At 48.1% G+C, this 26475-nt stretch overlaps 1 protein-coding gene across 2 annotated transcripts in view; it reads right to left on the bottom strand.

Annotated features, from left to right (window-relative positions):
• The window catches only part of NEDD4L (neural precursor cell expressed, developmentally down-regulated 4-like, E3 ubiquitin protein ligase), a 62158-nt gene that overhangs the window by 25010 nt on the left and 10673 nt on the right, over positions 1–26475 (bottom strand). For both annotated transcript variants that reach the window (XM_027907434.1, XM_027907433.1), the window contains exons 2-5: positions 16177–16250; positions 8766–8847; positions 7584–7622; positions 7155–7208 (exon numbers count right to left, since the gene is read on the bottom strand). In XM_027907434.1, the coding sequence (XP_027763235.1) occupies positions 7155–7208; positions 7584–7622; positions 8766–8847; positions 16177–16250 (249 nt within the window). The remainder of the gene's footprint in view (positions 1–7154; positions 7209–7583; positions 7623–8765; positions 8848–16176; positions 16251–26475) is intronic.

Raw genomic sequence — 26475 nt, forward strand, 5'->3', positions numbered from 1 at the left:
CAGCACTTCCATTACAGATGGATTTCTTGACTCTGCAAGCTCATTTACACTACTGGCCATGTGCTATTTGTGCTCCACTCACAGGGGGAAAAGAGGAAAAAGCAAAATTCATTCTTGGTACTTCCCTTCTTGCAAAGGAGCTCCTGCTCTGCCTGGGTCTGAGCCTGGCCCCCTCCTCAGCAGTGAGAATGTTTAAGCTGATGGTAATTAGAAAGGGGGGCAGGTGATCTCTTGTTGAGGAGAGAGAAGAACGGATTTTGCCCTTAACAGGAAAGCTAAAGAGACCCAAGGGCTGGAATTCATCATCCTCTACCTGCAGCTGTCAACAAAGCCCTTATCTGCAGAGAGCAGAGGCTCTCCAGATACCCATCTGCACTCCTTGCACAGCAAGTGCAGGGCCAGGAAAATCACAGCACTATTCATTTGAGCCATTGCAAACCTCCATGAATTATCTCCTAGAAATGCCTATCAGAGTCCAGGCTGCAGTGGAAGGCACCTGGGACAGTGGAAGGTGGCCCTGCCCATAGCACGGGGTGGCACTGGGTGGGTTTTAAGTCCCTTCCGACCCAAACTGTTCCACGATCCCATGGAAGTCTCCAAGGCTCAGTTCCAATCTCAATGGAGTGACTGCTGCTTCCAGTCTCATCCCTGGGAATACAGGACAGGCAGCTAAGCAGGTGCATACAAGCTCCTTAGGAATAGGATTTGTCCCACTTTTATCTGTTTATTCCTTGGAGCTCTCAGACATTTAGACTTGGTTCCAGAACTGCAAGAGAACCTGCACTGCTAAAAATGTCCCAGCGTGGGGCCAGTTCCAGGAGGTGATGTAAATGAAGCTGGTGACAGGCTGGGCACAGAGCAGCGGCACAGGCAAGAAGGGCAGCTCTAGAGGAGAAAGCCAAGATCCCTCTCTGAGCTGCATCACCCACCAAACAACAATCACCTCTGGCAACCCCACTGCTCCGCTGTCTCTCAGCTCAAATCCCCAAATAAACAAACCCCAATAGGAATAAACAGATCCCACCCGCAGCTCTCCCAGTGGGATAGAAAAGATGGGTCAAGGAATTAAACTTGCCCAGTAGCAGCAATTTGCTGCCTGGATTACTACCTATTCTTTGCCAACTTTTGCCCTGGTAGAACTCTTTTCCAAACTGCAGGATGTCACAAAGGTACAAAGGGGTTACCAGCAACCTTTTTATGCTGAAGGGGTGTCACTGAAACCAAGGAAATTGGTGAGTGGAATGAAAGGATAAGGAAGAATCCATCCCCTCCAGAAAAACAAACTGTCAAGACCCACAGTGATCTATGTCATAATACAACAATGCATTAGAATACGTTGTTATGTGATTCGGAGAAAGAGTAAATATTTTTCCTCATCTCAATTGCAGTCATGTAATTGTCAGTGGCTAATTACTAATTTTGGAGAAGGACTCCAGCCAACAGCTCTGCCTTTCCCCTGCACAGCTTTGTTACCAGCAGTTGGCTCTGCTCTGGGTGATGAAAATGACCCCTGAGCAAACCCAAAGCTCACCACTGGCACATCTCAAGTCCATCCAGCGACAGCAAGAGGTCTCCCATTGTCCAAGGCCCTTCCCCTTATCTGAGCTTGCTCTTTTTGCTTTATGCATCCCAATCCCAGCTGGCATCTTTGGAGCATATCCTAAAATGATTTCTAAGGAAGGAGAGAAGAGCTGGGCTGTGAGAAGTGCAGGTTTCCAGAGCCAGAGGTGCCATTCCTGTTCGTTAACCGAGCAGAATTCAGTCCTAGCGCTGCAATGTTTTGTTAGGGCACGTTGTGTTTTGCTCCCAACAAAGATGCCTTTGTCAGCTCTCTCCAACAGTTGGCCGATACATGCCATTTCTGAAGTGTTTGCCAGTTTCCCACAGATCCAGCTCTGCACTCCCAGCCCCCAGTGATAACCCGTGGCAGCACGTGGGACACGCACGGTACACAGCCCTTCCACCGCACGACACATAAAACAACCTGCAAAACAGGCAAAACCAACCTGCAACGAGACCTCCAAACCCAATTCTTCCCAACTGGACAGAAGCTCAGCCTTTCCTCAGCATTTCATGCTGCCTGGTAATGAAACACATCCTGCGTGCCCCAGAGCACTTGTCTCCTAGAGCAGCTATTTGGAAGGTCACGGGCCCTGGGAGCAGCAGGACTGCAGACGCCCGCTCGGATGTTTGCTCCGAGATAAATCCGGCTGCAGCAGCTGCTGCTCCCAGCCCTCATCAGTCACACACACACACACACACACCAACCCCTCGCACTGCCACGCTCCACACTTTGTGTTTTTCACGCTGCAAACCATAAACCATGGCAACTTCTCCCCTCAGCTTGAGAGATCAGGTATTTCAGGTGCAGCCTGAGTGGTGTCACACCACAGTGTCATCACAAAGATGACAAACACCACGAGAAAGGTTCAGGTTTCAACTAATTCTGTTCCTCTGAGGCTTTTTGCCCCACAGAAGGCGGTGCCGTGTGGGCTGAGTCCCTCAGTGGGATGTGGCTGCCACTAAAACTGAGAGCAGGGAGGAACAACCTTCTCCTTCTCCTCTGGAAACATCACAGCACATCTTTGGTATGGAAATCCTCACTGCAGGGAGGAGGGGAGCAGAGGCTGTAGAGGATCTGCTGCACAGATCCTGGGGCACATCTGCACAAACCTCTGCCGCTGTTTGTGCTCGGTTTGACATCCTGGAGCTGCTTCTACAATTGGCTATGGAGGTTCTCCCTGAACAGCTGATTTTGGAAAGGAACAAGGCATAATAAATAGGAAAGGGAAAATCAGATATACCTTTTTTTCCCCGTTTCGTTTTCAGAATGAGATTTAGATTAATTTCGGTATGAGAACACTTAACGCTGCACCGCATACAGCAAGTGAAATCACGAAAAAACACAGTGAAGCTTCTGCCTTCCAAATATTCTTGCTGAGATGTTCTCAGGCTGACAGGAAAGACACGACACACTCCTGACCAAAACTGCTCCCTTACACAGCCTGGAACCAAACCTGGACTGGTGAGAGATTTCTTTTTATTCCACTCTTTTGAAATGAAAGCTTTGGGATACCCTGTGGTTTTCTACTCACACTGCCCACCGAAGAGCTCCAAAGAAAGTCACTCTGGAATAACTCGGAGCCCACGAGCTGTTCCACGGGAAAGCTGCAGAGTCATGCCTGGCCTTGCTGCAGGAGCAGCTGCCCCTGTGCTGTGTTTCAGTGCCTGTTGCCACAGCTGGAGCCTGCAGAGCTATATACAGCATCCCCCAGCGAGCTCGGCAACTCGAGTGGGCCGGCTTGGATTGCACGGAGCAGCAATTTAAGCAAATGACTAATCTAAACCCCTCGGTTTCATTCCTCCTTCGGGCTTTGCAAAAACACCAACCATGAATCCTCACTCGCTGCAACAAAGCAAACCCAGAAAATTAATTTTGCCATCTTAACGCCGAATCGAGCCAAATCCAAACAACAAGACTGTTTACCGAGCTGTGCCCAGCCACTTGGACTTGGATCAGGACTTGTGGCACACAAAAACATGGTGAGCTTTGCATTTCCAGAAGGAGAAAGACAAAACTATCTAACCTTAGCTAAGTCAGTATTTTGATTGGAATTATCCTACGATTCCCGTGGTCTTACCTGCTATTGCACTACAATACGTATTTTAAAGCATGTAGAGGTACACACGTGGATACATCACACTTACAGGGTGCCAAAATACTTGTTTTTAAACCCAGAGTGCCTGAAGGTCTCAGCCAACTAAACGTGAACATGTAATTTGCCATCTGAATGCTCCAATTTTCAAGAATCTTTCCAGCTGACGTACCAGTGAATTAAGAAACCTGTGACAGTGGGCTCTGAAAATACTACACTGCATGTAATCACAAGTGAGAGCAAAGCTACGTTCCATTAGAAACAGAGACGATTCGTGGCTGGGTCCTGAGAAGCGCAGAACATTCCAGCACTAACCCTGGAAGTGCTGCAGTTGCCTGCAGTCCGGCAGGTCTGTAAGGCACACGCGTGTCATTGGCACACGCGTGTCACTGGCACAGCACACACTGTACTTACTGCGGCGCCGGCTGCCGTGGGACCGTCTTTCCCAACACCCTGACCTTCTTCGGGCCCACGGGTGACAAGAATCCTGAAGTGCTGCTGCCTGGTGTTTTGATCTGGCCTGATTTTAAACAAGCATCCCTGCCCTTGAGGAATCCGCTCGACCGAATTGCTTCTGGATATTTCTGACCCGGTCCTGCCGTTCCCAGGCGGTTCTGAACCCAGCCCATCAGCTGGGGGGCTCATTCCTTCTGCTGGGGGCTGGACAGGGTAGGAAGTGCTCCTTTCCAGCCGTATCCGAGGATACCTGACCAATCTGTCCCCCTTTGTTCCAGTAAACCCAAAGTTACATCCGCCCCCCGCGCCCGCTCCGCTGCTCTGCGGCTGCTGTAACTGGAGAACAAAGAACTTTTTCCCTGAATTTGCTGACAGATCCGGCACGTGCTGCAAGGACCAACGCCGGGGTTCGGGGCTGGGAGCGTTGTTCGGAGCCTCCGGCCCCAAGGGGAGCAGAGTAACTTGAGGCACGTCCGCACTCGAAGCCCGATGCTGAATCCTCACTCCGCCGACGTTCAAACCCGACGCCGCTTCGCTCGCCTCGTCTCGCTGGGCGGCGGACGGAGCCTCCTTGCCCTGGTTATTGGAGGGGATGGTACAAAACACTCGGTGATTACAGCAAACGGTCCCATCCGTCTGCTGTCCCGACCCTTCCGTCGGCCCAGGCGCGGAGCTGTCGGGAGCGCCCTGCGGACTGCTCCGAGCAGAGCCGTGGTGTTTCTCCGGAGGGGCCGCGCGGTGCTCCCCGAAGTCCGAGGGTTTTGCGGGCGGGGCGTCCTCGGGGGGCCCGCCGTCGCCGTCGGCGGCTTTGCGCTGCAGCGAGATCTGCACGGAGGAGCTGCGCGTGGGCCGCGCCTCGCCGCTGCCCAGCAGCTGCGGGATGAACATGGACGTGCTCCTCTTCAGCGAGCCCACCTCCTGCAAGTCGTCGCCGTCGTCGTCGCCGCGCTCCGCGCCGAGCCGGGAGAACGCGTGAGGGCTGCTCCTTCTCGGCAGCGTGTGGAACGCCAGGAAAAAGTCATCTTCCCTCTCCCGCTCGAGGATCTCCGATTCGGGGGCCGTGTTGCTTCTCCCGGAGCCAAAATGAAACCGCAGCCGATGGGCCATGATTTCACAGAGAGGAGAAGGGGAGAGGGAGAACAGCGACGATTCAGGCACCGCCAGAAGTTAAAATCCAGAGACATAAACTCCAAGGAAAAGTGTCCCATCTGCCAAACGGTTAGCACTGCAGCCCTGGGAGCGACAGATAGCAGAAATAGCCCAAGTGGCAAGCAGCATTCCAGGCATGATTGGGCAGGAGCAGTCGGCGCTCCTACACACGGTGACATAGGGTAGGATGGCGGCAGTCACGTGGCCTGGTTCCCCCTCTCCAATGTAAGCGGGTGGGGGGTTTGTTTTTTCCTTTTTTTTTTTTTTTTAATGCCAGCAAGAGCCTGAAACAGCACCTTCCCAGCTGCTCCTTTTCCATCAGGGAGGAGCAGCCCCAGCGGGAGAGCTCTCGCAGCTGACCGAGGCTGCGAGCGTGCTCGGCACTGCTGTAAATCTAAACCACATTCACAGGGCACAAAAATTTCACTGCAACAAAAACACTCCCACTTGGTGTTCAAAGCTGAAGTCAACGCCACATGCAAATGAGGGAACTTCTTTCAAGAGTCCCCTTTTGGTGCGTTTCAGCACTGGGCTGCCATGGCAGAACTGGAATAAATATAGCAGAGTTATGCTTTCAGCTTGAACTGTGCTCCTAACACGACTAAGCAATCAACTTCTTGCCTTGAAAAAGCTCCAACTTGCACACTGTCCCTACGAGCTCAGTACAACCTGAACTCCCCTGCACAGCCCCTCGGAGTAGCTACAGGAATTCCAAAAGCAATCGCACGTACGGCAAAGACCTCTCGCAGGGAAACCAGCGGGAATGTGCCCGATGGCAGGACACAAAGCTCCTTCTCCAGCTTTGCCAGGCAGTACAGACGAGGGAGAAGCGGAGCCAGGCACTGCACGTCCCCCCGCTCCGATCTGTCCCACAGCCTGCACACAAAGTGCCCGTTGCTGGCCGGGCGCCAGCGAGGGTGTCAGCAGTGCCACCACACGTGGCACAGCCAGCACGGGACACGGTGACACCCTCCCGCTGCCAAACGGCCTCGGGAGCGGGGCAGGATACACCAAGCACCCTAAAGGAGCTGTTACAACGCAGATCCTCAGTGCTCTGAGGACGCTCACACGTGGTGGGTGCCCACACTTGTTAGCCACAAGTGCAGCTCCATCCCGGCGCCTGGACAACTGTTTTCTGGGAGAACTGGAAAGCCTCAGTTTGTCAACAGCCCTGAAAATCTGCATGTGGGGGATCAATCCTCCATCTAGGCATTTAAACCTCTGCTCGCAAGCAGTTTGCTCTCCAAAGCCAGAAAATGAGCAATCTCAGGAGAGATGGAAGCTCAGACCCATCCGCTGGCCCAATCCCCCATTGTTTCCCACAGATCATGAGCCAACAAGAAGAACATGCACAGCTTCCACACAGTGACAGCCCTGGAGATGGCCTTGTGGAGGTGCAAGTGCTGGTACTGTTTTATCTTATTTGTCAGCTAAAGCACATTACCCACAGACAGTTTCTCTCTGCGCCCACGGTGAAGCTGCACCGCGTTTTCTCTGTTTAGACTGGGAGCAGAAAGGCAAGGATGTGCTGCAGAGCCAGGGTGTGCTTCGGTGATTTGGGAACAACAAGAAGGAACAGAGTCCTTGCAATAAAAACCATTCAAGTATTGACAATAAATATTTCCAGGTAGAGCTAAAATAATCAGTGTCTTCTCACTCTGCAAACACAACCTGTTGGAAAAGGAGGGTTGTGGAAGACAGACAGATGTTTCTATGGTGCTTTGGTTTTAATAAAAGGATCTTCACAACTCTGATTCTAATTTTGACCAAATTAGTTCTTAGCACACTCACTCCCACAGCAGATAAAATAACACCTTTAAGCTTTGCTGCACTTCCATCAGCTGTGTCCCACGGAGCCCTGTGATCAGTGCAACAACCCAGACAAGCACTCACCAGTCTGTTCTCATCAAACACCTCGAACAGGAGCCGGTGGTTGGTTGGGTTCACCTGCAAGAAAATCCAAATGTCACTGGACAACAACAGTCTCTGAGCATTAGATTAGGCAGTGATTAAACCAAGGCAAACAGGACAGGACTAACAGGTTTTTTCTTTTGTGGAAGTTGCAGCTGCACAAAAACTCAATCAGTCTTCCTTGGAAAAATGCTTTGTGCAACTGAGTAGCAAAGTTATTGCCCTTGGAGTTCGTATAATCTCAGGTTGTGTGTTTGTAAATAACCTCGAGCCAATTCCTGCTGAGCGTTCCATCCCTACAGGAACACAACAGCAAGTACACGGGCTTTTAAGTAAACATACCAACAACAAACTTAAAATAAGATTAACTGTGCATGCTCTAATAATGACTGCAAGTAAAGAGAGACTTACTCTAAAATAAAATTCTTCATTCCACTTGGGGTTCAGTGTCTGTAAAAGAAATAACATTTCCATGCTGAAGTTTCTTTAGGTTTGCCAGTTTGCAATCATCAAACCATGCATGCAAGTGACATTTTTCTAGGGGAATAAAAAAAGATAAAAACATGTAATAAAAAAAATTGAAACAATAGTGTCATCAAATTATCCAGAAATTCTCTACTGAGTAAACCAACCGTGGGAGGATATTTGAGTCAGATGATCCTAAAATAGATGTTAAGTATAAATAGGATTTAATGAGTAAAAGACAAATCACTGAGAACCTATAGAAATATAACCTGGGGACATTTCATTCCCAAGATTCATTTAAACACAAATGGAAAAAAAAAAGTATTTTTTAAACACAAGAGTAACATTAGGGCTGCAAAAACAGGAATAGATTTATACTGTGAACGAAGCAGAAATAAAAAAAGAACAAAAGAAAAGATTATTTCTTTGGAATAGGTATGATACTCTTCCCAGTCTCCCCCCAGCCCAAGGACTTTAATTTTGTTTTAACAAGCTGCCTAAAATGCACAGAATACAACGTGCACACAGATTGCAATCTGAAGGGAGCTCAAGCATGACATAATAAATTGATAAAAAAAGAGATGAGAACTACAACCAGTAATGTGGGCAAGAATAAAAACAATTGGACAGCGTGTCCAACGGTTCTGTGTTCGTGCCAACTCATTCCCTCATGCTCTCCCCCAGCAGAGCTGACAGGACAAACTGGCTCTGCATCCCCCACCATTCTGCTCCAGCAGAGAGGGGGAACCTTGGCTGTTTTTCTCACTCCCTGTTACAGATCCAGTGGATTCCTGCAGTGCAGGACACGGGGGGTGACTGCACTGCATCCCTCACAAACTGATAATGACAAATATCCCCCAGTGGAATTTTCGTTTGTGTGGACTGAAATTACAAAAGTAAACAAAATTCAATTTTGTTTTTAATTAAAAAGGTAAACAGTCCAAGGCTTTTCTGTCATCTGGCTGTTTGAAATTCACCATATCAGGAAAATATTTTGAAAAAAACTACATTATTGGGTTCCTTTACATGTATGCAACTATTTCAATCAGTGCTGTAATAAGTTATACAATTGTGTTCCAGCGTTCTTAGTATTTCCAAACAATGGAATGAAACAGAGTATACACATACCTTTTTAATGGTTTTTGTCTGCACAAGAGCAAGTTCTCTGTTCTCATCTGCTACATACAAGGAAAGTTTCACATAGGGATCACTGCAAAAGAAAACATCAGATTTAATGTTCTATAACTGTACAGCCAAACCATGAAAAAAGCAACAGGAAAATCAGTAAAATTGAAGAAAATTTGCAGAAGAACAAAATACACCCCGTGGTCCATTAAAAATCCCTGGAAAACCCATGCCCAAATTGGAATGACATAGACAAGAAGAGGGGAGGCAACACCAGATTGGCACTCGCAGCAGTATCTGCAGATGTGTTCTAAGAAACAAATCCCCATGATCCAGGAGATACAATAACAAATAAAACACCTGTGCTGAGAGCAGGAAGAAAAACCAACAGACCAACCAGGTGAGGGGACCTTTTGAGCAGAGAAAGCAAACACAGATCAGGCTGGAGTTGTACTTGCCAGATACTTCTCCCCTGAAGGTGATTAAAATGAATTATTGCTTTCCTGCTCTACATTTCTCACATCTGGCAATGCCATCGCTCAGCAGGAGCCAGTGGGTTTATTCATACGTATTATCAGGCATTCAGGTTTTGCAAAGAGAAATGAGCCCAGTCATCATCATCCCGGTGACGGAGATGAATGGGAATTGATTTGTGGAACACCTATCATAATGCTCCTCATGACAGAATCAAAAATGATTAAAACCAATACATCTGATCTACCCTGACACGATCGGTCAAAACCTAAAGAGAAAGTCAGTGCCTGCTCAGATGAGGGAACAGTTCTCTGGAGAATAAACTGGGATCCTAAGAAAATGAAGTTAATAAGAAAAGTTATGTTAATCCTAATCACAAGCTAGTGCAAAGAGAGTTTGGCAGAACAACAGCCATCAAAACAATCTGAAGTCTTAAGAAATCCTTTTCCCAACCTTCTGGAATCTCTCAGACATTCAGAATTAGCTACTTTGCCAACTCTCAATATTTGGTATTTTCTTAAAGCTCAAGCAATTGTAGATATATAATTATCATATTTCATTTGAACCTCAGCATGAAAAGACAAGCTTCCAGCTCTTCTTCTGGAGGACAAAACCACTAATGACTTAGAAACCCTAAAAAACCCCAACCAAAACCCCCAAAAAACCTCAAAGCATCCTTTTAAAACTATGTTATTCCACATCACTGTGACACTGGAGCCCATGCACAGAACCAGCTCAAGTTTGTTCACTCGAGTCTGGAATTGCATTTGCTTTATACCCTGGAAACAGCTTTGAAAGCAAGTCTCCAAATAGCTTTTGGCCAGTGACCTGCTGTATTATTTACTTATTTTAAGCTCCCAAAGAAGGGGGAGGAGAGCACAGGCACACGTGAAAGAACAATGAAACTCCTAAGGCCTACGTGGCTCTATTTTTACTGGAAAAGCTGAAACCGCCTCCCCAAGCCCAAAATTTAGTATCGCTGTTATGCAAGTGTGTGCGTGCCAGGCTTGTCACACACACGGGCAAGCTGCACATGGCAGAGCAGCCTGACTGCTCCAAAGGAAACCAGCCTTGCTCAGGAGCACTCTGCTCCTGGGAGAAACCCCTTCCCCAACAAGAGGAAACTTTGTGAACTTGAAAATGTCAGAATCATTTCAACACACTTAGAGACAACTCCGTGCATGCACTTACTAGGGCTTAGAAAGTTCCAAGAATTTTAAAAAAAAATCCAATGTTTTACTTGGTCACTCTCATATTCAAACAGATGTGGGAAACAAAGCCCAAAATAAGCATCATTAGAGAAGATGAGAATAACGAGATACTTCTTAAAAGTTTTACAGAGAGTAGTAAAAACAATGTCCCAAGGTAGAATCTCTTAGAGCCACTATCTTTGTATCCCACCAGCCATTTCCCCTGGTGACTTTCCCCACTCCTGCACTGGAGGAAAGGAGCAGGACAATGAGAACACACAGCAATCAACTACAGGGAATGCTCAGAGCATGCTGGCTTTAATTTCAGCACGAGCCCTCTGAGGCTCATCTTCCTGCCTGCACCAAGTGACATCCATTGGGAGTTTTCCTCAAAGAGAAGATGATTTTGACCCTGCTGTCATACAAGTCTTGTGCCCCGTAACTAAAGCAAAGCACCGAGTGACCAACAGCCCAACAATAAAGGAGCATCAGAGTCCAAAAAGAAAACAAAACCTTACCTTAGCCTTCACTGCAAAACCACTGCAGTCCATTGTGCCTAAGCATCCCCAAATCTCACCTCTCCATACCAAATCCCAGAACCATTTTACAGGCCCCTCATTTCCCTTCTAGTTTTTTATTTCCCAAGGAAAGGCTCGCACCTCATCTGACTCTACGAGAAACTGAGCACGGCTTTATCCAAAGAGCTGCTAGAGATAATGACTCACATCACAGACAGCTGAGAAGAAGTGCCTGTGGGTGAAAAAGGGAGTTAAAAATTACATCTCCAACTCCACCTCCGGTGTCTCCTCCTTCCTTTAACGCGCTGTGTTCTAATAAAGAGTAACAAGATCAATTCCTTTAGAATTCTTGCTTCTTGGCAATCTCCTAGAATGTAAAGCAAAGTTCTGTTTTCTACACATGTAGAAAACCACAGCAAAGAAGGAAGATTTAATTCTTTACATCCTACAACACTCCCTGTCTGGGCAGCCCTTCCAGGAGCCCTGCCCGAGGTGCCCAGCTCCCCCTGCCCAGTGCTGAGGGGTCTGAACTGGGGGGAACTGGCCCCAGGCACCCCTTGCTCCCCTCCAAGTCCCCACAGCGCTGCTGGGACACCGACATACCCACAGCCTGAAAACACACCTCGTGGAGATTCTTCAGTATTAGATAGTATTTCAGGCCTGAATGAAGTCACTTGTGCAGCAAATCTATGTTCTGTGCTCCAAGCCACACAATACAAATTACACTTTGCATCAGCTCTGACACCTGTCAGACAGCATCACGAGCTGACTCCATCAGCTAAACTGAGTAAAAAGTGTTCTTCCCCTGCATTTGCCACCCAAAAAGGAGGCAAACTGCTTTCTGCTGGGTTGGAGAACTGAACTGGCCTGGCAAGAGCTCAGTGCAGGGATGGATGGGCACAGGGCAGCATGTGGGGGCTGCTTCCAAGGCAAAACCAAATCAAGCCAAGAAAATTCTTCCCTCTTTTAGAGATAATAGGAAATCTGCCATGAGTCATCACCCAAGACTAAGTTCTTGGTTACAAAGACGGAGATTTGTCATCAGAATCTGCTGGGTGAGATGGATTGAAGCACAGGGGTCAGTGGCTGCCTGTCAGAGCTCTGTCTGGAACAGAAGGCAGCTGCTTTCAGAGCAGAGAACAGCTCCGAGAACTCGAATCAAACAGGGCTGTGCGAGGGGGAGTTCAGTTTTGTTCTGCTGTGCTATTACTCACTGCTGCAATGAGGGTTTGATGAGCTGAACCACACGCTTCCCATCTTACCACACCAAAGAAGGCAGCAGGGACCTGAATTTATGACCCCCTAGAACACAGGCACAGGTAGCCAGGTGGATGCTTCTCCTTCTCTCAGATACCATCCTCAAACACAAAACAATAAATTGCATGCCACCAGATTCAGGCTCCTTGATACATTTTTCTTTTTTTAATTATTTAAAAAACAGAGCTCACAAGTCAGGACAGGCTGGGGTACATTCATGTCCCGCTTTTTCTGCCCACAGTGACTGGGATACACAAAACTTCCTGGATAAACTCATTCTTGACTGCGAGAGGGTGAGTGAGCAGCTGGGACAAAAGGCAAAGCCGCAGGAAGAGAGCAGTCTGGGGGCACACAAGGGCCCCTCACAGCACCTTCCCCATCCCTTGGGTTTGCTGCTGCCCCAGCTGTCCCCTCCTGGGACATCCATGCCAGCGCTGCCGGTGCTGGGGCACCAGCACGGCTCAGCCCCCTGCCCTGGGCTCTTCCCACCTGCCACAGCTGCCCGTGGCTCCCAGCACTGGGATTAGTCTCGTGACACGTTGCCACGCCTTACTGTCACTCAAAGGGACACTCCAACCTCACCGTTGCTTTTGTTCTCACTTACACAGATCATTGGTTCAACTGTCATTCCTGTAAAAGAACAGAAAGATTGCTGGGGTGCTTTTAAACGTGCCACGATTCCACGTGCTGGACAAGCACTGAACAGGAGGATGGTCTGGGATCCTAAGAGGGGACAAGCCAGGCGTGCCACAGACCCAGGGTGAACACGAGGTGAGAGCAGACACCCGTCAGACATGGACAACCTTTCTGCTACAACGTATCAGACATTAGGAGGAAAAATTAACACAGATAAAAAGCAGAAGCTACTGATGATTTTAATCCATTCTCCTCAATGATTTTATGTGACAGCAAAAGAAGACAAAAGAAATATTTATACCAAAAGGTTTTTCTTAGAAGATTTTATCTACATGCCCCCTTTTTCTTTTAAAGACACAGGTGAACTCACAGCTCACTGCAGGGAAAGCTGAGGGACTGAATATAGGTGCTCCTTTTCAAATACTGAGCAGCATTTATCATTCTTCTATCTGTACAAAGGACAGATTGCTCAATTTCTATTGAGCAATCATCTGATGACACTTATTACTCACTGTGACATGACAACCTTCAGGAATTATTACTGAGCCCTCTTACTCAGTAGAGGGCCTTGAATAAGCAGCATTTCTCCATTTACAGCTCCTGAAATACATACCCCAGTGCAGCCTAAAGAACACAACACGTGAGATGGGTAAAGCCCTGTGCACTTTGGTGAAGAAGCCATCAGAGCGCCGGTTCGTGGTGAAAGCTGTGGAAATTCTCTGGTGCCCTCTGCTGCCAGGCAGCAGCAGCAAGAAGCCCCCGGCAGGCTGATCCCCCGGGCTGCCTGACCCCCAGCTCACTGGTGACTCGGTGGCCCCTGGCTCGCTGCCTCTGGGCTCTCTGACCCCACGGGACTCACTGACCGCCAGCTGAGCCCCTGCTCCCTGCCCCTTCCTATGATCAAAGCCCCTAGTGGATACAGACCCGCCCTGTGCCCACACTCGACAGCCCAACACTCCTTTCACACACCTCTATGAGACAAAAATCGACATTAAGGTTTCGTAATTAAAAAGGTCAATTATCCAGCATATTTCTGCCGAGCAGTCTTTTATTTATCCCTTCCCACCCCGGTTCCCTGTCCTGCACTGGCCACACACTTGGCACAAGTCCTTTCTGGCTGTCCCTTTGAGGGTTTTCCTCAGGTAGAGCCCTGAGTGTTTTCCACGTGGGAAGCTCGTGCCACTCCCGGGACTGCACGTTCCATACTCTGGGGTGGCACAGCCGCTCCTGGGAAACTGCCACCTCTGCCTGTGTAGGGGGCCATTCCCTCCTTGCCAGGCAGGCACACACGCCTGTTCTGGATGCAGTGACTGAGCTCACCCCAACACCTGCCCACGGCTGCTCCCGGCACCCTGCAGCTCTCCTAAAGCACGCTGATTCCACAGGGAATGCACGAGCTGGGAGTGCTCACCGAGCAGTGCAGATGCTGCCTTCGCCTTCCCCAAGCCAAGCTCAGCTTGGATCTCAGGAAGCTCTCAGTAGTTCCCCACACTCTGTAACCAGCATGTTCATTTCCACTACACTAGAGAAACTTCCATTTGAAATCAACTGGAAAAAGGAAAAGCAACAACAGAGGATGAACTCTCTCCTACTTGAGCAGCTGCCATCTGGTCAAGTGGCTCTGGGAACTCGGTCACTGCAGAGCTCTGCCGTGCACAACTCTCCAGCTCTGCGCCACATCCGGGGCTCCCCGGGCTGGGATGCAACAGAACCATCCCCTGGCACATGTGCCATTCTGCAGTGCTGCAAGCGCTGAACAGGCACTTCTTTAGGAGCCAGATTATTTTTTTAAATGGTTTGATTAATTTATGAAAGCAGCTCCCTTCAAAGGATTTGTGTGTGCTCGACAGAGCAGCCACTGGTACAAGAAGGGGAACAGGCTGTTATCCAGGACTCCACCTCTGCCCTGGGCAGCTGTGCCAGGGCTGGAAACCTTTTTGGGAAAGACCTTTTCCCAACATTCAACCTCTGGCACAGCTTGAGACCATTCCTCTTGTCCTGTCACTTGTTACCTGGGTAAAGAGCCCGAGCCCCCGCTGGCTGCACCTTCCTGACAGTGAGTTGTAAAGAACGAGGTGGTTTCCCCTGAGTCTCCTTAGATATCCTTAGCTGCTATCAAAATCATTTCATAAGTCAAAAAGACCCCCCCCCCCCCAAAAAAAAAGCCAACTCCAAAGCATTGAGCTTTCTTTACTGTTACAGCCTTCAGAAGAAAGCCAGGAGTTTCTGCAGTGCTCTACACTGCCTTTGAATTTAATCAGGCAAGAAATGGCTTTCAGACTCTGCGAGCCCACAGGCAGTGTTTTATAATGGTAAAGTTGATTAAAAACGGTCAGGACAACCCACTGAGATGCAAAACACAATGTATGCCTTGTAGTTAGTCTTTCACAGTTCCATGGGAACACGGTAACCGTTCTGCCCCAGCTGGAAGCCCTGCACAGCTCCACCACGCAGAGGCACAGGAGCTGCTGGGGCCACCACTCTGCAACTCCAACACGTTTGCAAGTGGCTTTAGATGAACCCGCTTTAAAGTGTGGAACCACCTCAAATATTTAGCAGCCACTTCACCTTCTTTCTCCCAAAAAGACATTGCAAAGATCGTGAATTTGTCCTCAATATTCGATGTAATTTCTGAAAAGGGACAACAATATTTAAGGGCCGCATCAAAAGGACTCGGTCCAAATTTCACCTGGATTAAACTTCATGCATGTTGAAAGTAAAAGATATGTCGCTTATGGTCAGCACCAAAAGCTCTTCTTTGGGGGAAAGAAAATAAAGAAGCTTTGGTTTGCCATATTCTGCACTCAGCTACCAAAGGAACACTTGTTGCAAATTTCACCCAAAAAATTAAAGTCGATTAAACTTTTAATTGCTGCTTTCATGTAGTTTCAAGCGAGATACGTAAGCTAATGAACAATTTGTAAGCATCATTAAAGAAATACAGGAAAACCCACAGGGAGGCTCATTTATACATTAAGAAATTAGTCATTTCAACAAAAGCTAAAATTGGACACGACTAATTTCAAACTGATAAAAGCCTTCCAAGGAGATTGGAACATTTGCAGCAAAGCATTTCCTCACGCTTAGGCTTGAGACGGCAGGAACGTCAAGCCTGAATTAACCTCCGAAAAAGAAAATTAATGGCTTTGGCTTCATTCTGGCTTCAGCAGCAGCTTCTCCCCCAGTTGTTCCCCGGGTGGTTCTCTGGGCTCACAGAGCTGAGGGAAGGGAGAGGGCTGGGCGTGTGTTCGGCACCACCAGCTGTGCCAACACGCACCCCGGAGCGGGACCTCCTGCCTGCTCATGAACAGCCCTCGGGGGGCCCTGCACAACACCCACCTGGCTCCAAAGATGTCTTTTTTTGCCAGATCGATGCCAGACACCACCTTCACCCTGAGGATGCGAGACTCCTCCTGCAAGGAGAAAGGACACAGGTTAATGTTCACTGCAGTCCCAACTGGAGATCAACAGCTGGCAAGAGTTAAGAGAGAGCAGGAGGCTCTCCCAGGGAGGATTGGAAAAGGAGAACCTCTGGGAGGTTTATCTGAACCCAGCCATGAGGAGCATTCAACTCCAGTCAGAGCTGTTAAGAGTAGATAACACTAATAACATCAGAGCAATAATAACGTAACAATAATAGCAATAAAACCAGAAGAGAATTTGCTGAACAGGGCCATTCCCCATCCTAAATGGTCCATACCCCACAAAATTCATTCTGCACCGCTAAAGCTCCTCAAAGACAAGGGAAAAGAGTCATAACATTACCGTTCTGAGAGATGTCTGTGCTGCAAAAAATAAGGATGCAAGGTTAAAAATAAATTCTTAAAGTGCTTTTTTTAAACCTGTAGGGAGCTCAAAACCACTTGGCAAGTCCTGCAGACCCACATTACTGGAGCATCAGCCCGATGATCAGTTTATCACTTCATTACATGCAGTGTCTGTAAAAATGTTTGTTTTGGTTTGGGGTTTTTCTCACCCTGTTTGACCAACAAAGAGGCCACCAAAATGGCACCTGGAAAGGCTCCTACAGAAACAGGTTGGGCAGTGCCCGTATCAGTGATACCTGCTCTGCTCTGATAAGCTCCCAGAGCTGCAAGATAGCAGATCCAGTTACGGTAACTTGAGACTCCGTTCCTTGAAGCCCGTTCGGAAAACAATGACACTTTCCCACAGGTTTCCCCCGGTGTTTGCTTTAGGCAGCTGAAAGGCAGACACAGCTCTGGTAGCGGGACCAGTGATTTCTCAGCCTGGGGAAGGTCGGGAGCAGCAAAGCCCTGCCTCTGGAAGGAGGCACGGACAGGGGACTCCCCAGAACACACAACAAGAGTCCCATTGAACCTGCCCGCAGGGAGAGCTCCATCCTGGCACCCCTCCTGCCCCAGGAACACAAACAACACCTGACACTGAAATCCTTCCTCCAATCTAGATTCTGGTATTCTCTCCAGCACCGTGTAACACTCTGCAAGCTTCTACAGAGGTTATGACACACAAACGGCAATGAACATGCAAATTGTGATCAAGCAAATTCCTTCATTAAGAGAAGACAGCACAGAGAAAGCCAGGTAGAAACTCAAGACTGTTCTGACCTCACTAAAGTAGCTCTTTCTACACTATCAGTGCTACTCAGATTTCTCTAAAACGTCAAAACATTCACTAGAGTGGCATCTTATTCCTGCACTGAGGGCACCTCTGCATATTAACTAAACCAAAAGAAACAAAAGAAAAACACAAACACCCTACTATCTTAAAAAAAAAAAAAAAAAAAAAAAAAGAAAGGCAGAAGTCCCAGTATTGGAGGATCCCTAGTTCATGTTTTGCAAGATACAAAAGATGATGCTCTGGGTGATCTCCAGGTGAGAAGACCCAGGATCCAAAGCCCAGGATGTGATCAGGAGTCAGATTTGGAGGGCTAAGGAGAAGCAGGGATCGCATGCATGGGAGATGGATCTGCAGAGAGGCTGAAGGACAGCAAACATTCAGCTGGAGTCCTAAATTACAAGGAAAGCACCAGGAGCAAGCAGAGTAGGTTAACAAGCTGATCAGACACTCAGCTCAGCGGGACTCGGATCAGGGAACAGGCACACACAGCACAGGAACAGAGCTCCCTGGGAGGATCCACAGGAGGGAAACAAGGGCCTCCTGCAGCTGAACCCCCACCGACACCCTTCCTCAGGCATCACACGCAGAGGGGAAGCGGATGAGGGACAGGTCCCCGACCTGAGTGAAAGGGGTTTTGTTGCACTCTAAAAAAGCACTTGCTAATTAGCCCGTGTATATCTTAAAACCACAAGAGATGCCACAAGCTATGGTGTAATCACGAGTTCTCTCTGCTGAACAGTTTCAGGTACCACATGAACTGACACACTGCTGAGCACAGTGTCAGTGTCAAACTGTTCATCCACACAAATGCAGGAGAGCACAATTTACTGCCACTTAAATATCTCCACTGAAAGACTTCCATCAGTGATCAATCATCTCCTGTTCCCAAGAGCATTTTCCCAACACAAACATAGTTCCATTTTCTGGCAAGTCTATCCCCGAGCTCAGCCTCCTGCTCGCTGTGGCAGGGCCTGGTTAGCTATTAGTGCTGAGCTCCACCACTAACCACATCCACACCGACTTCTGTCCAATCATTAACATGAGGTTTATGTTTTCTTGCCTCCTCAAAACATGTCAGAGGTTACAGAGTTCTCCTCTTTGCTAAAGGATAACCTTTATATAGGTTGTGTTTTCTTAGCTGCAATTCGTGGTGCCATTTTAGAGGACTTGGCTGATTTAGGTGGAACCACGCTCAGGAAATAGAAGCCAATTATGCAGCAAAACCCAGACTTCACTGGCAGTGAACAAACCCCAATTCACCTCAGAAACCAGATGAAGGAACACAGATGCATTTAGAGATTCAAGAGGCTTTTGCAGGAATATTTATCTGTATGATTCACAATTTGTTAATCTTTGTTAAACGAACACCACATTCACTTCTCCGGCTGCTCTGAAAAGCCCAGCATTTCTAACACCCATTAAAGCACTCACATAAAGAAAACTCATTAAGTCCTGCCCTTGGATTAATAAAACAGCCTGGAGCTGGGAAGTTTACAGAAGAGTTATGGCAACAAAAGAGAAAGAACACTGGTCTAGCACAGTGTCCCAGCCTGCCTTCTTCCCAACCGGCAGGGAGTGATGCTGCCCCTCCAAAGGGTGACCCAGGCAGGAGAGGCAGCTCAGCCCACACCAGCTGAACCCAGACAGATGCGCTGTCAAACCAACCCAAACAAGGGTTGGAACGCACATCTGTATGTCCTAAATGCACACCAAGACATCCCTGGCCACGCGGCGCGGTGTAAGAAGGAAAGCTGCAGACGTCAGCTTGCAGCAGGACAGACAATCCCATGACACACGGAGCGTACGCACTACGAGAACCGCCTGAAATACCAATCGATGGGGGTATAAAATTAGAGCTGGGCTCGTTTAAATGAACAGACAAGTGTGAAAGGCACGACGGGTGGATCGATGCGAACCGATATTTGAACAGCTGCCACGCGGACCAGAGCGGATGAGACACTTAACGCGTCTTTGCGAAGGTACACAAACCCACCTCCGTGGGAGCGCACGAGATGGACCAGCTCGCTGTCCTGTTCCCCAGCCCCAGCACCCAGCCCCGCGTGGGGACAGCAGCACACGCCGGTGTCACACCGAGTCCCCCGAAGGGGCGGCACTTACCGAGCGCACTTGCCGAGCACCCCCAGCCCCAGCCCCGGCCCCGCCGCCGTGCTCCGGGAAGTGTCACCCGGACAACAGGGGAGAGGCCGCCCTGCCCGCCTTTCACCTGCACGGAGCTTCACCCGAGCCGCGGCGGGGGAGGTTTGGGCTGGGTTGGGCGCTTTTTTTCTGCTCTCCCTGTAGAGAGATTTTTGATTCCAACCCATGATAGGCGCCAGCGAGGTAAATTTCCACTGGCTGGGAGGAGAGAAACCAGATCCTGCTGGAATGTTACCTGCACGCAGAGACTCTGCGAATCCAGTTTCATCCGCTGAGCACCTCGTCTCTAGTTTTATTGTTAAGTTTTATTATCGAGTTTGCAAAACATAACATGCTAAAAGAGACAACAGATCTTTAACTCGGTGTTCTGGTGGCAAAACACATCGGAATGGAAAAGACAACAAACCTTTAATCCCATGTTTTAACTGTGGCACTTCTGGTTTGCTGAATGAAAACCCCCCCGCAGAGCCTGGTGTGCTGGACACGGTCACCCAAACACCACTCTTAACTCTCCCCATTACTGCGGGAAATAACCAGGATCTGCAGTTCCAAAGCCAAATCCACTATTTGTCATCCATGCATCAGAAGGGCCAGAGTGCTGGCTACAGCAAGCCCAACCACACCAGGCCGTTCCTAAATCTCCCAGCAACTGAAACCAAGTTCAGTGGCAGAAGAGTCCAGCTCATTCGCACTTTCCTTGCTGGTGGATTAAACCAAAGCACACACAGCCAAGTGAAAAAAAGGTGCTCTAGGGAGCTATTCCACATCAAGTATTCCCCAATCAGATTATCCTGTTCTGGCAGGGGTGGGGTGCCAGCCCAAGAGGCAGAACCCAAGCAGGGTGCCCTGTCCCTTGGCATGTTGCCCTCACCCCCAGGTGACACCAGCCAAGAGGACCTCAAGTGAAGAGCACAACCTCTGAGGACATCACAGTGACTTTCTGAAGGCCACAGCAACAGAATGTGATAAGATTCTGCATAATTCCTGCAATATCTCGCTAATCTTGAAAATGTCTGTGGCAATTTTGCCAACAGTGTTCGATACAATCTCAGTTCTGCAATGCAAACAAAGCCATGCACCAGGGCTATGACCCACATCTCCACTCTCCTCTGGGAGTTCAGCACAGCAAAACAAACTGCAGGATACAACACATTGGGAAAAACCCCATTATTTTCTCTAAGGGAGCTCTCAGAATCAAAACAACTAAACCCAGAAGCTTTTGGAGGAAAGAATGCAGTGCAGTTTGGATCAGAAAGACCCTCCTGGCTATGCAGCATCGGTCAGTTCATGGAGCACCCTGATCCTCCAGAGCACATCCTGGCTCAGCAGGGATTCCCACACAGCAGGAATCAGGAGATGGAGCAAACACCAGTAAGCAGGAAAAGAACTTCACAGTCTGCAGAGCTGTGGGATCCTTAATCCCATACAACAGAAAAATATGAAATGTTTTACACCAGTGGCTCACAGTGCACAACCTCCCTCGCTGAGCTCTCCAGTGTCTCGTGCAGGAATCACAGAACCATTAAAGTTCGTGAGACCTCCAAGGTCATCAAGCACAACCTTCCCCCCATACCACAGTGCCCGCTAACCCCTAAGGACAGAAGGGTACACTGGCTGAATCATCTGCATATGCCAGGAATTTACAGTCTAGGAAACTCTATTTACAAAGGAAAGCTTGATCTGCTTTTCTCTGAAGAAGCCAAGGAAAGCTTTTAATCTTTGACAGGAGCTGAGAAAAGGGAAAGCATTGATACACATTGCTATTAAAAGCCTGAAAAAACCTTTCACTGGCACTTACTGGTGCATTTGCAGCAGTCTGTGACCTGAGAGTGACCCTCCTACATGGATTTAGTTTGAAAAATTACATACAAAATCCACCAAACCACCCCCAAAATCACACCCAACCTTGGTCTTGCTCCAGAAGCCAGCACTAAGGCCATCTGCATCCAAACTGAAAATTTACTGCAAGTTTCAACAGAAGATTCCCAAAGAAAAATCTGAAAGTGACTTCTCTCTTCCCTTAGGGGAGACAGAAACTCAGTTGATTCATTAAAACCTCAAGTTTTTATTTAAACAAATATCTCAGTTTGTGACATGCAAAAACTGCCCTTCAAGCACGAAGCACCACAAACCAAAGGGATGCTGATCCTCCCTGTAGGATGATGACAGGACACTGGCCCTGCCACTGGTAACAGAACAATTTCAGATCCTCATTATCCTCAGGTCAGGCCCTGCACAAATCCATTACTTTCCAGCAGTACTTCAAAACTTATTAGGCAAGAGAAAACCACAAAAATCCATGTCCCCAGTGGATGTCTGACAATTCTGCCCAGTACTGAAGAAGGGTCTGAATTCCCAATTAGCAGCCTGAAGGAAGGACTCGCTTTCAAAGCAGCTGCTCTAGCACAACAATCAGGATTTTACCTTTCACTGACCAATCTCTGACACATTTTAATTATTAAAAAGAAAACATCCTAATCATCTTGAACTGGTATTTTTGATATAATAAACAATAACATAAGTAATAAATAACATATAAATAAATAACATTCAAACTTTTAAAAAGTGAAAAATTATGACTTACACTTAATAGAATTCTCTTCATTTTTCCCATGTGAAATGGCACACAAATGCAGGTGTAACACTGTATTTTAGACTACCAGTTCCCATAAAAATCCACTGCTTTATCCGAAAGCCCCCATGAGTAAGCAGTAGACATGACCTCAAAAAAGTTGCCAGAAAGGATGAGGTTGGTGAACCTCTGGAGGATTCTATCCCCTCTATCTCAAAGTTTGCTGACAGACAGCAAATTAGACTGGGGCACAAAGGGGAAGGCAGTGTTTGCAAATTTAAATCACATTAATACCACAAATGCCAAGTTCGAGATGACTTGGAAGCAGATAAAAAGAATTCCCAGAAAACCAGCTCTGACACAATGGTGGCTGGGAAGCAGGCAGGTGGAAGAACACGAAGCTCAGGTTTCCCTCGCAGGCACTGATGTGCACAGCCCCAGCAGAGCCAGCCAGCCTGCTGGGCTGAGGACAATGTGGGTTTGTTGCTCTGCCTGCTGCTGGCAGTGCCCACCCGTACCTGGGCTCTGCCATCCTCCCGCCTGGCAAAAGCTTTTGGCATCCCCCACAATGGCACCGGGTCCAAAGCAATTTCCAGTAACTCCAGTGAATGCTGACAACGTCATCACCACACATACATCACTGTGTTTATGTCCAGGGAGGAATCTCAGCTGATTCTTCTGCCACTGGCTATTATTCATTGGAATGACTGCCCTGGGATACACCACAACAGCAGCACCTCCTGGTGCATCTCCAGACTGTTTTAAAGAAGGCCAGAGAGCAGATGCTACCCACCCTCTGCTCTGCCCTGCCCCCCAGCCATCAGGGCCCACGATTAACCAGAGCAGGTGTGATTTCCCGTCCCATCTGCAGGCACACGATCCCCATCAGTCTGGGGGCAGTGACAAGGCGGGCAGTGCTGTTCAGCAGAATAAAACATGAACTCACCTACATTCCTGAAAAGGCCACTCAACTCTGATCCAGCCAAAGCACACACCACAACCCCCAAATTCAGCAGCAGTGTTACTTTGGTTAATGAGAGGGACAGGCTCGGAGTGACCTGGCCTAGTGGAAGGTGTCTGGTACCAAACAGGGCAGGTTGAGCTGTATTAGTCACTCCCGTAGCCCAATTAGGTGCCAACGGATCACACAAGCATGTTTATGTAACCACAATCTATATTCTTGTTAGATATTTAATGATTCCAGACCATAAACAGTCAGCGGCTGCACTGTTTAATGACAGAACACCCATTCAATAAAACTGTAATCCAGCAATAAACCGTGATTGGAGGCTCATCTCTAACCCAGATAACTCCAGGCATCAATTCCACGGCACACACCCACAGCCCCGACCTGCACCAGCGGCAGTTCCACCTGCAGAGCTGAGGAGGGACAGGACCAGGAGCTGCTTAAACAGGCTTTGCTGGAAAACCCTTGATAGCAGGAAAACAAAAGAACACACCAGTGAGACTCTTAAAACCCGAGACAGCTCTGAAAGGAGAGCTGCTCTGCTCTCAGAAACACACAAGGCTGGTACCTGGGTGAAGGACACAGCCCTTTGCACGCCCAGCTGGGCTGGGACATGCAGGGAAAAAGGGAAGAACTGCTTACACTGCAATTACTTGGGGATATCAGAACCCACGTGTCACCCCTCTCAACAGCCAGAGTGTCTGATGTGAGCCACTGCTCTCCTTACTGCTGTGCAGAGACTGGGGAAAATGGATTTAGTCCTGTCAGAGGCTGCCTCGGTGGACAAGGGGAATAGGGGGAAAAGGCTGAGGGAGCTGGGAGGGCTCAGCCTGGAGATGGCATTAACTCCTAATTCCTATGGATCACAGCCTGACCACTGCAGGAAATTCAGTCTGTACTTTTCACACTTCTCCTGCAGTAACTTCAGCTCAAAGCAGAAGTCGGGAATGTCAGTTTTCACAGAGACACTTCATTTTCTGACACAGTTTGTTTTGTTGCATGAGTCATCCTATTATCCAACCAGAAATTAAATTAGGTCTTCCAGCTCTGGGCTGCAGTTAATAATTAATGTTACCGTACGAGTTTCCAGCCTCCCCTGGTGAAGAAATTCTTCTAAACACATTAACATTTCAGTGAGTGGTGCTGTCAGTCAGGCCAGCATTCACTCCTTTGGCCTCTCTTCTCCATCTTGATCAAGCGTCCTTTTTAAAAACAATATCAAATCATATCCTCTGGCAGTACCTCTTCTCCCTTCAGGCTCTGCTCCCCAAGGATTTCTGCTCTGGGGGAAGGATCCCACAGTTTCCTTCTCCACTGACATACAGGGATATGTTATTAACAGCCAAAGATGTGGACAGAATTGAAGGTGGTGTGAAAAACAGGTGCAGTAAAAAAAAAAAAAAAAAACAACCTAAAAAGAACATGCCCAACACAGGAAACTGAACGATTCAGCTGCAGAAATTCTCTTCTATGCATACATGCATTCAAGGTGCTTTTCAGGAAGAAGAAAAGCAGTTACTATTTTGATTTAAAGGTTTGTTTTTTCCTTTAGTGGAATATGTTCGTCTTTTACACACTCTAAAAGAAGAGACCCATATAAAGGAAAGGAAAACAAGCACAGTGATACTGAGCATTGTTTTGCTTATATCAGTAATTTCTGCACACAGAGTTAGGGTGGAAGCTGGGGTGTTGTTTGCATTGGTTGTTGGATTTAGGAGTGTGTTTTTGTTTTGTTTTTCAGTTGTATCACTTGCTTAATGGAAATTCCTTAAGAATTTGTCAATAAATGGATTGTTGTTGAACCAAGCTCAGAGGTTAGCTCAGTCACTTGTTCCCAAAATGGTACTTGACACTGACTAGACTAAGAAACACTCATTCAAATATTCCCCACTCATTATCCAAAACAAAGGCCGGACTTTATGTCCTGCCAGGCATTCTGGACGCAAACTGGGGCTCAACGCCCCGAACAAAAGCCACATTCAAAAGCCGTGTCTCGCAGAAGCGCTGCAAGAGGGTCAGCCATTCAGCACCCCAGAGCAGGACCTTGGCCTGGAGAAGCACAGATGTGTGTTCCTCCAAGAGGCACAAAAGGCAGGGGGCAGAGGGCACAGCCATGCCCAGATCTTCAGCCAAGTGCCAGGCTGTGGAGCAGCTTCTGCAGCAGCCAGCTGTGTCATCACTGCTCCTAACCTGCTTCTTCCTGACCCAACTGACAGACACAAGGACTTTTCCTTTCAGAGAGCTCAGTCAACACCACCGAGAATCAAGGACAGGAATTTTTTTCCAAGACCACAAATGCACAGGACAGTGACTGAAGTACAGCGGTGCAAAGCTCTCAAGGTAACACAAATGAACAGAAGGCAGGTTTAAACAACGCCATGTCCCCTTCCAGAAATAACAAGATGATCTACAGAAAAAGTCCAATTTTGCTTCTAAATAGTGACTGTGGTTGCACAGAGTAACGGGAGAAAACCAGCTCGGAGCTGCAGAGCCCTCCTAACTCCAGCAGCACAGGACTGCCTCCTCTAACAGGCTCCCACTGGGAACGGATTGGAGTCCACAACTCACAGCCTCCAACATCCCACGGGAGGGAATGTAACCAGAAACCACCCAGGGATGGAACACATCTAAAGCAGAGAGAGGTCCCAGCACACCTGGCTGCCAAAGACGCAGGGCGGCAATGAGAAAGAAATGAGCAGAAATTACTGCTCCTTTAACCTTTCGCAACAATTTTGTCTAGTTTCGCTTTGTCCTCCTCAGAGGCACAGCAGTCACTCCCCAGCTATCCCAGCAGCAGCACAGCCAGAGCTCCCACTAAACTGTAAGTCAGCTGGAATAAATGGAAGAATCTCACAATTAGTCCTTCCCAAGTCATTGCTTAAGTGCAAAAGGGTAATTTTTATTTAATAATAAGAGTGCTGGCTGGCCCAGGAGACACTTTCACTGGCACACACAGCCCACTATGCAATTTGGTACCATCTTCTGATGGGAATATTTAATATTTCTGCATCCATCAGCAGCAAAGTGCTATCTCCTCCCACCACTCTCAGCTCTCAAACTGTGATCCAGCCATTTTCTTTCCTCATCCAGCCTTCCCTAAAACCTACAAGTGAGATCAGAAAATTGTAAAAAACACTAACTCACTGTACCCCTGTCCCATGCTGTCACGTACCTCCTGTCTCTAATGCACCTTTCAGGTACTGAAAGCATTTATGGAATACCGGGCAGGGGGGGAATCTCTCCATGAAAAGCTTCTCTGAGGTGATCACACAGTGCAGATTGTTCTCTGCCTCAATTACCAACAACCCTGTCCATCCATCTGACTGGAAGCCTCTTGATGGTT

Source organism: Empidonax traillii, unplaced genomic scaffold, assembly GCF_003031625.1.
Source record: "Empidonax traillii isolate 1590-97213 ecotype Southwest subspecies unplaced genomic scaffold, ASM303162v1 scaffold1462:size220982, whole genome shotgun sequence".
NCBI classification, from domain to species: domain Eukaryota; kingdom Metazoa; phylum Chordata; class Aves; order Passeriformes; family Tyrannidae; genus Empidonax; species Empidonax traillii.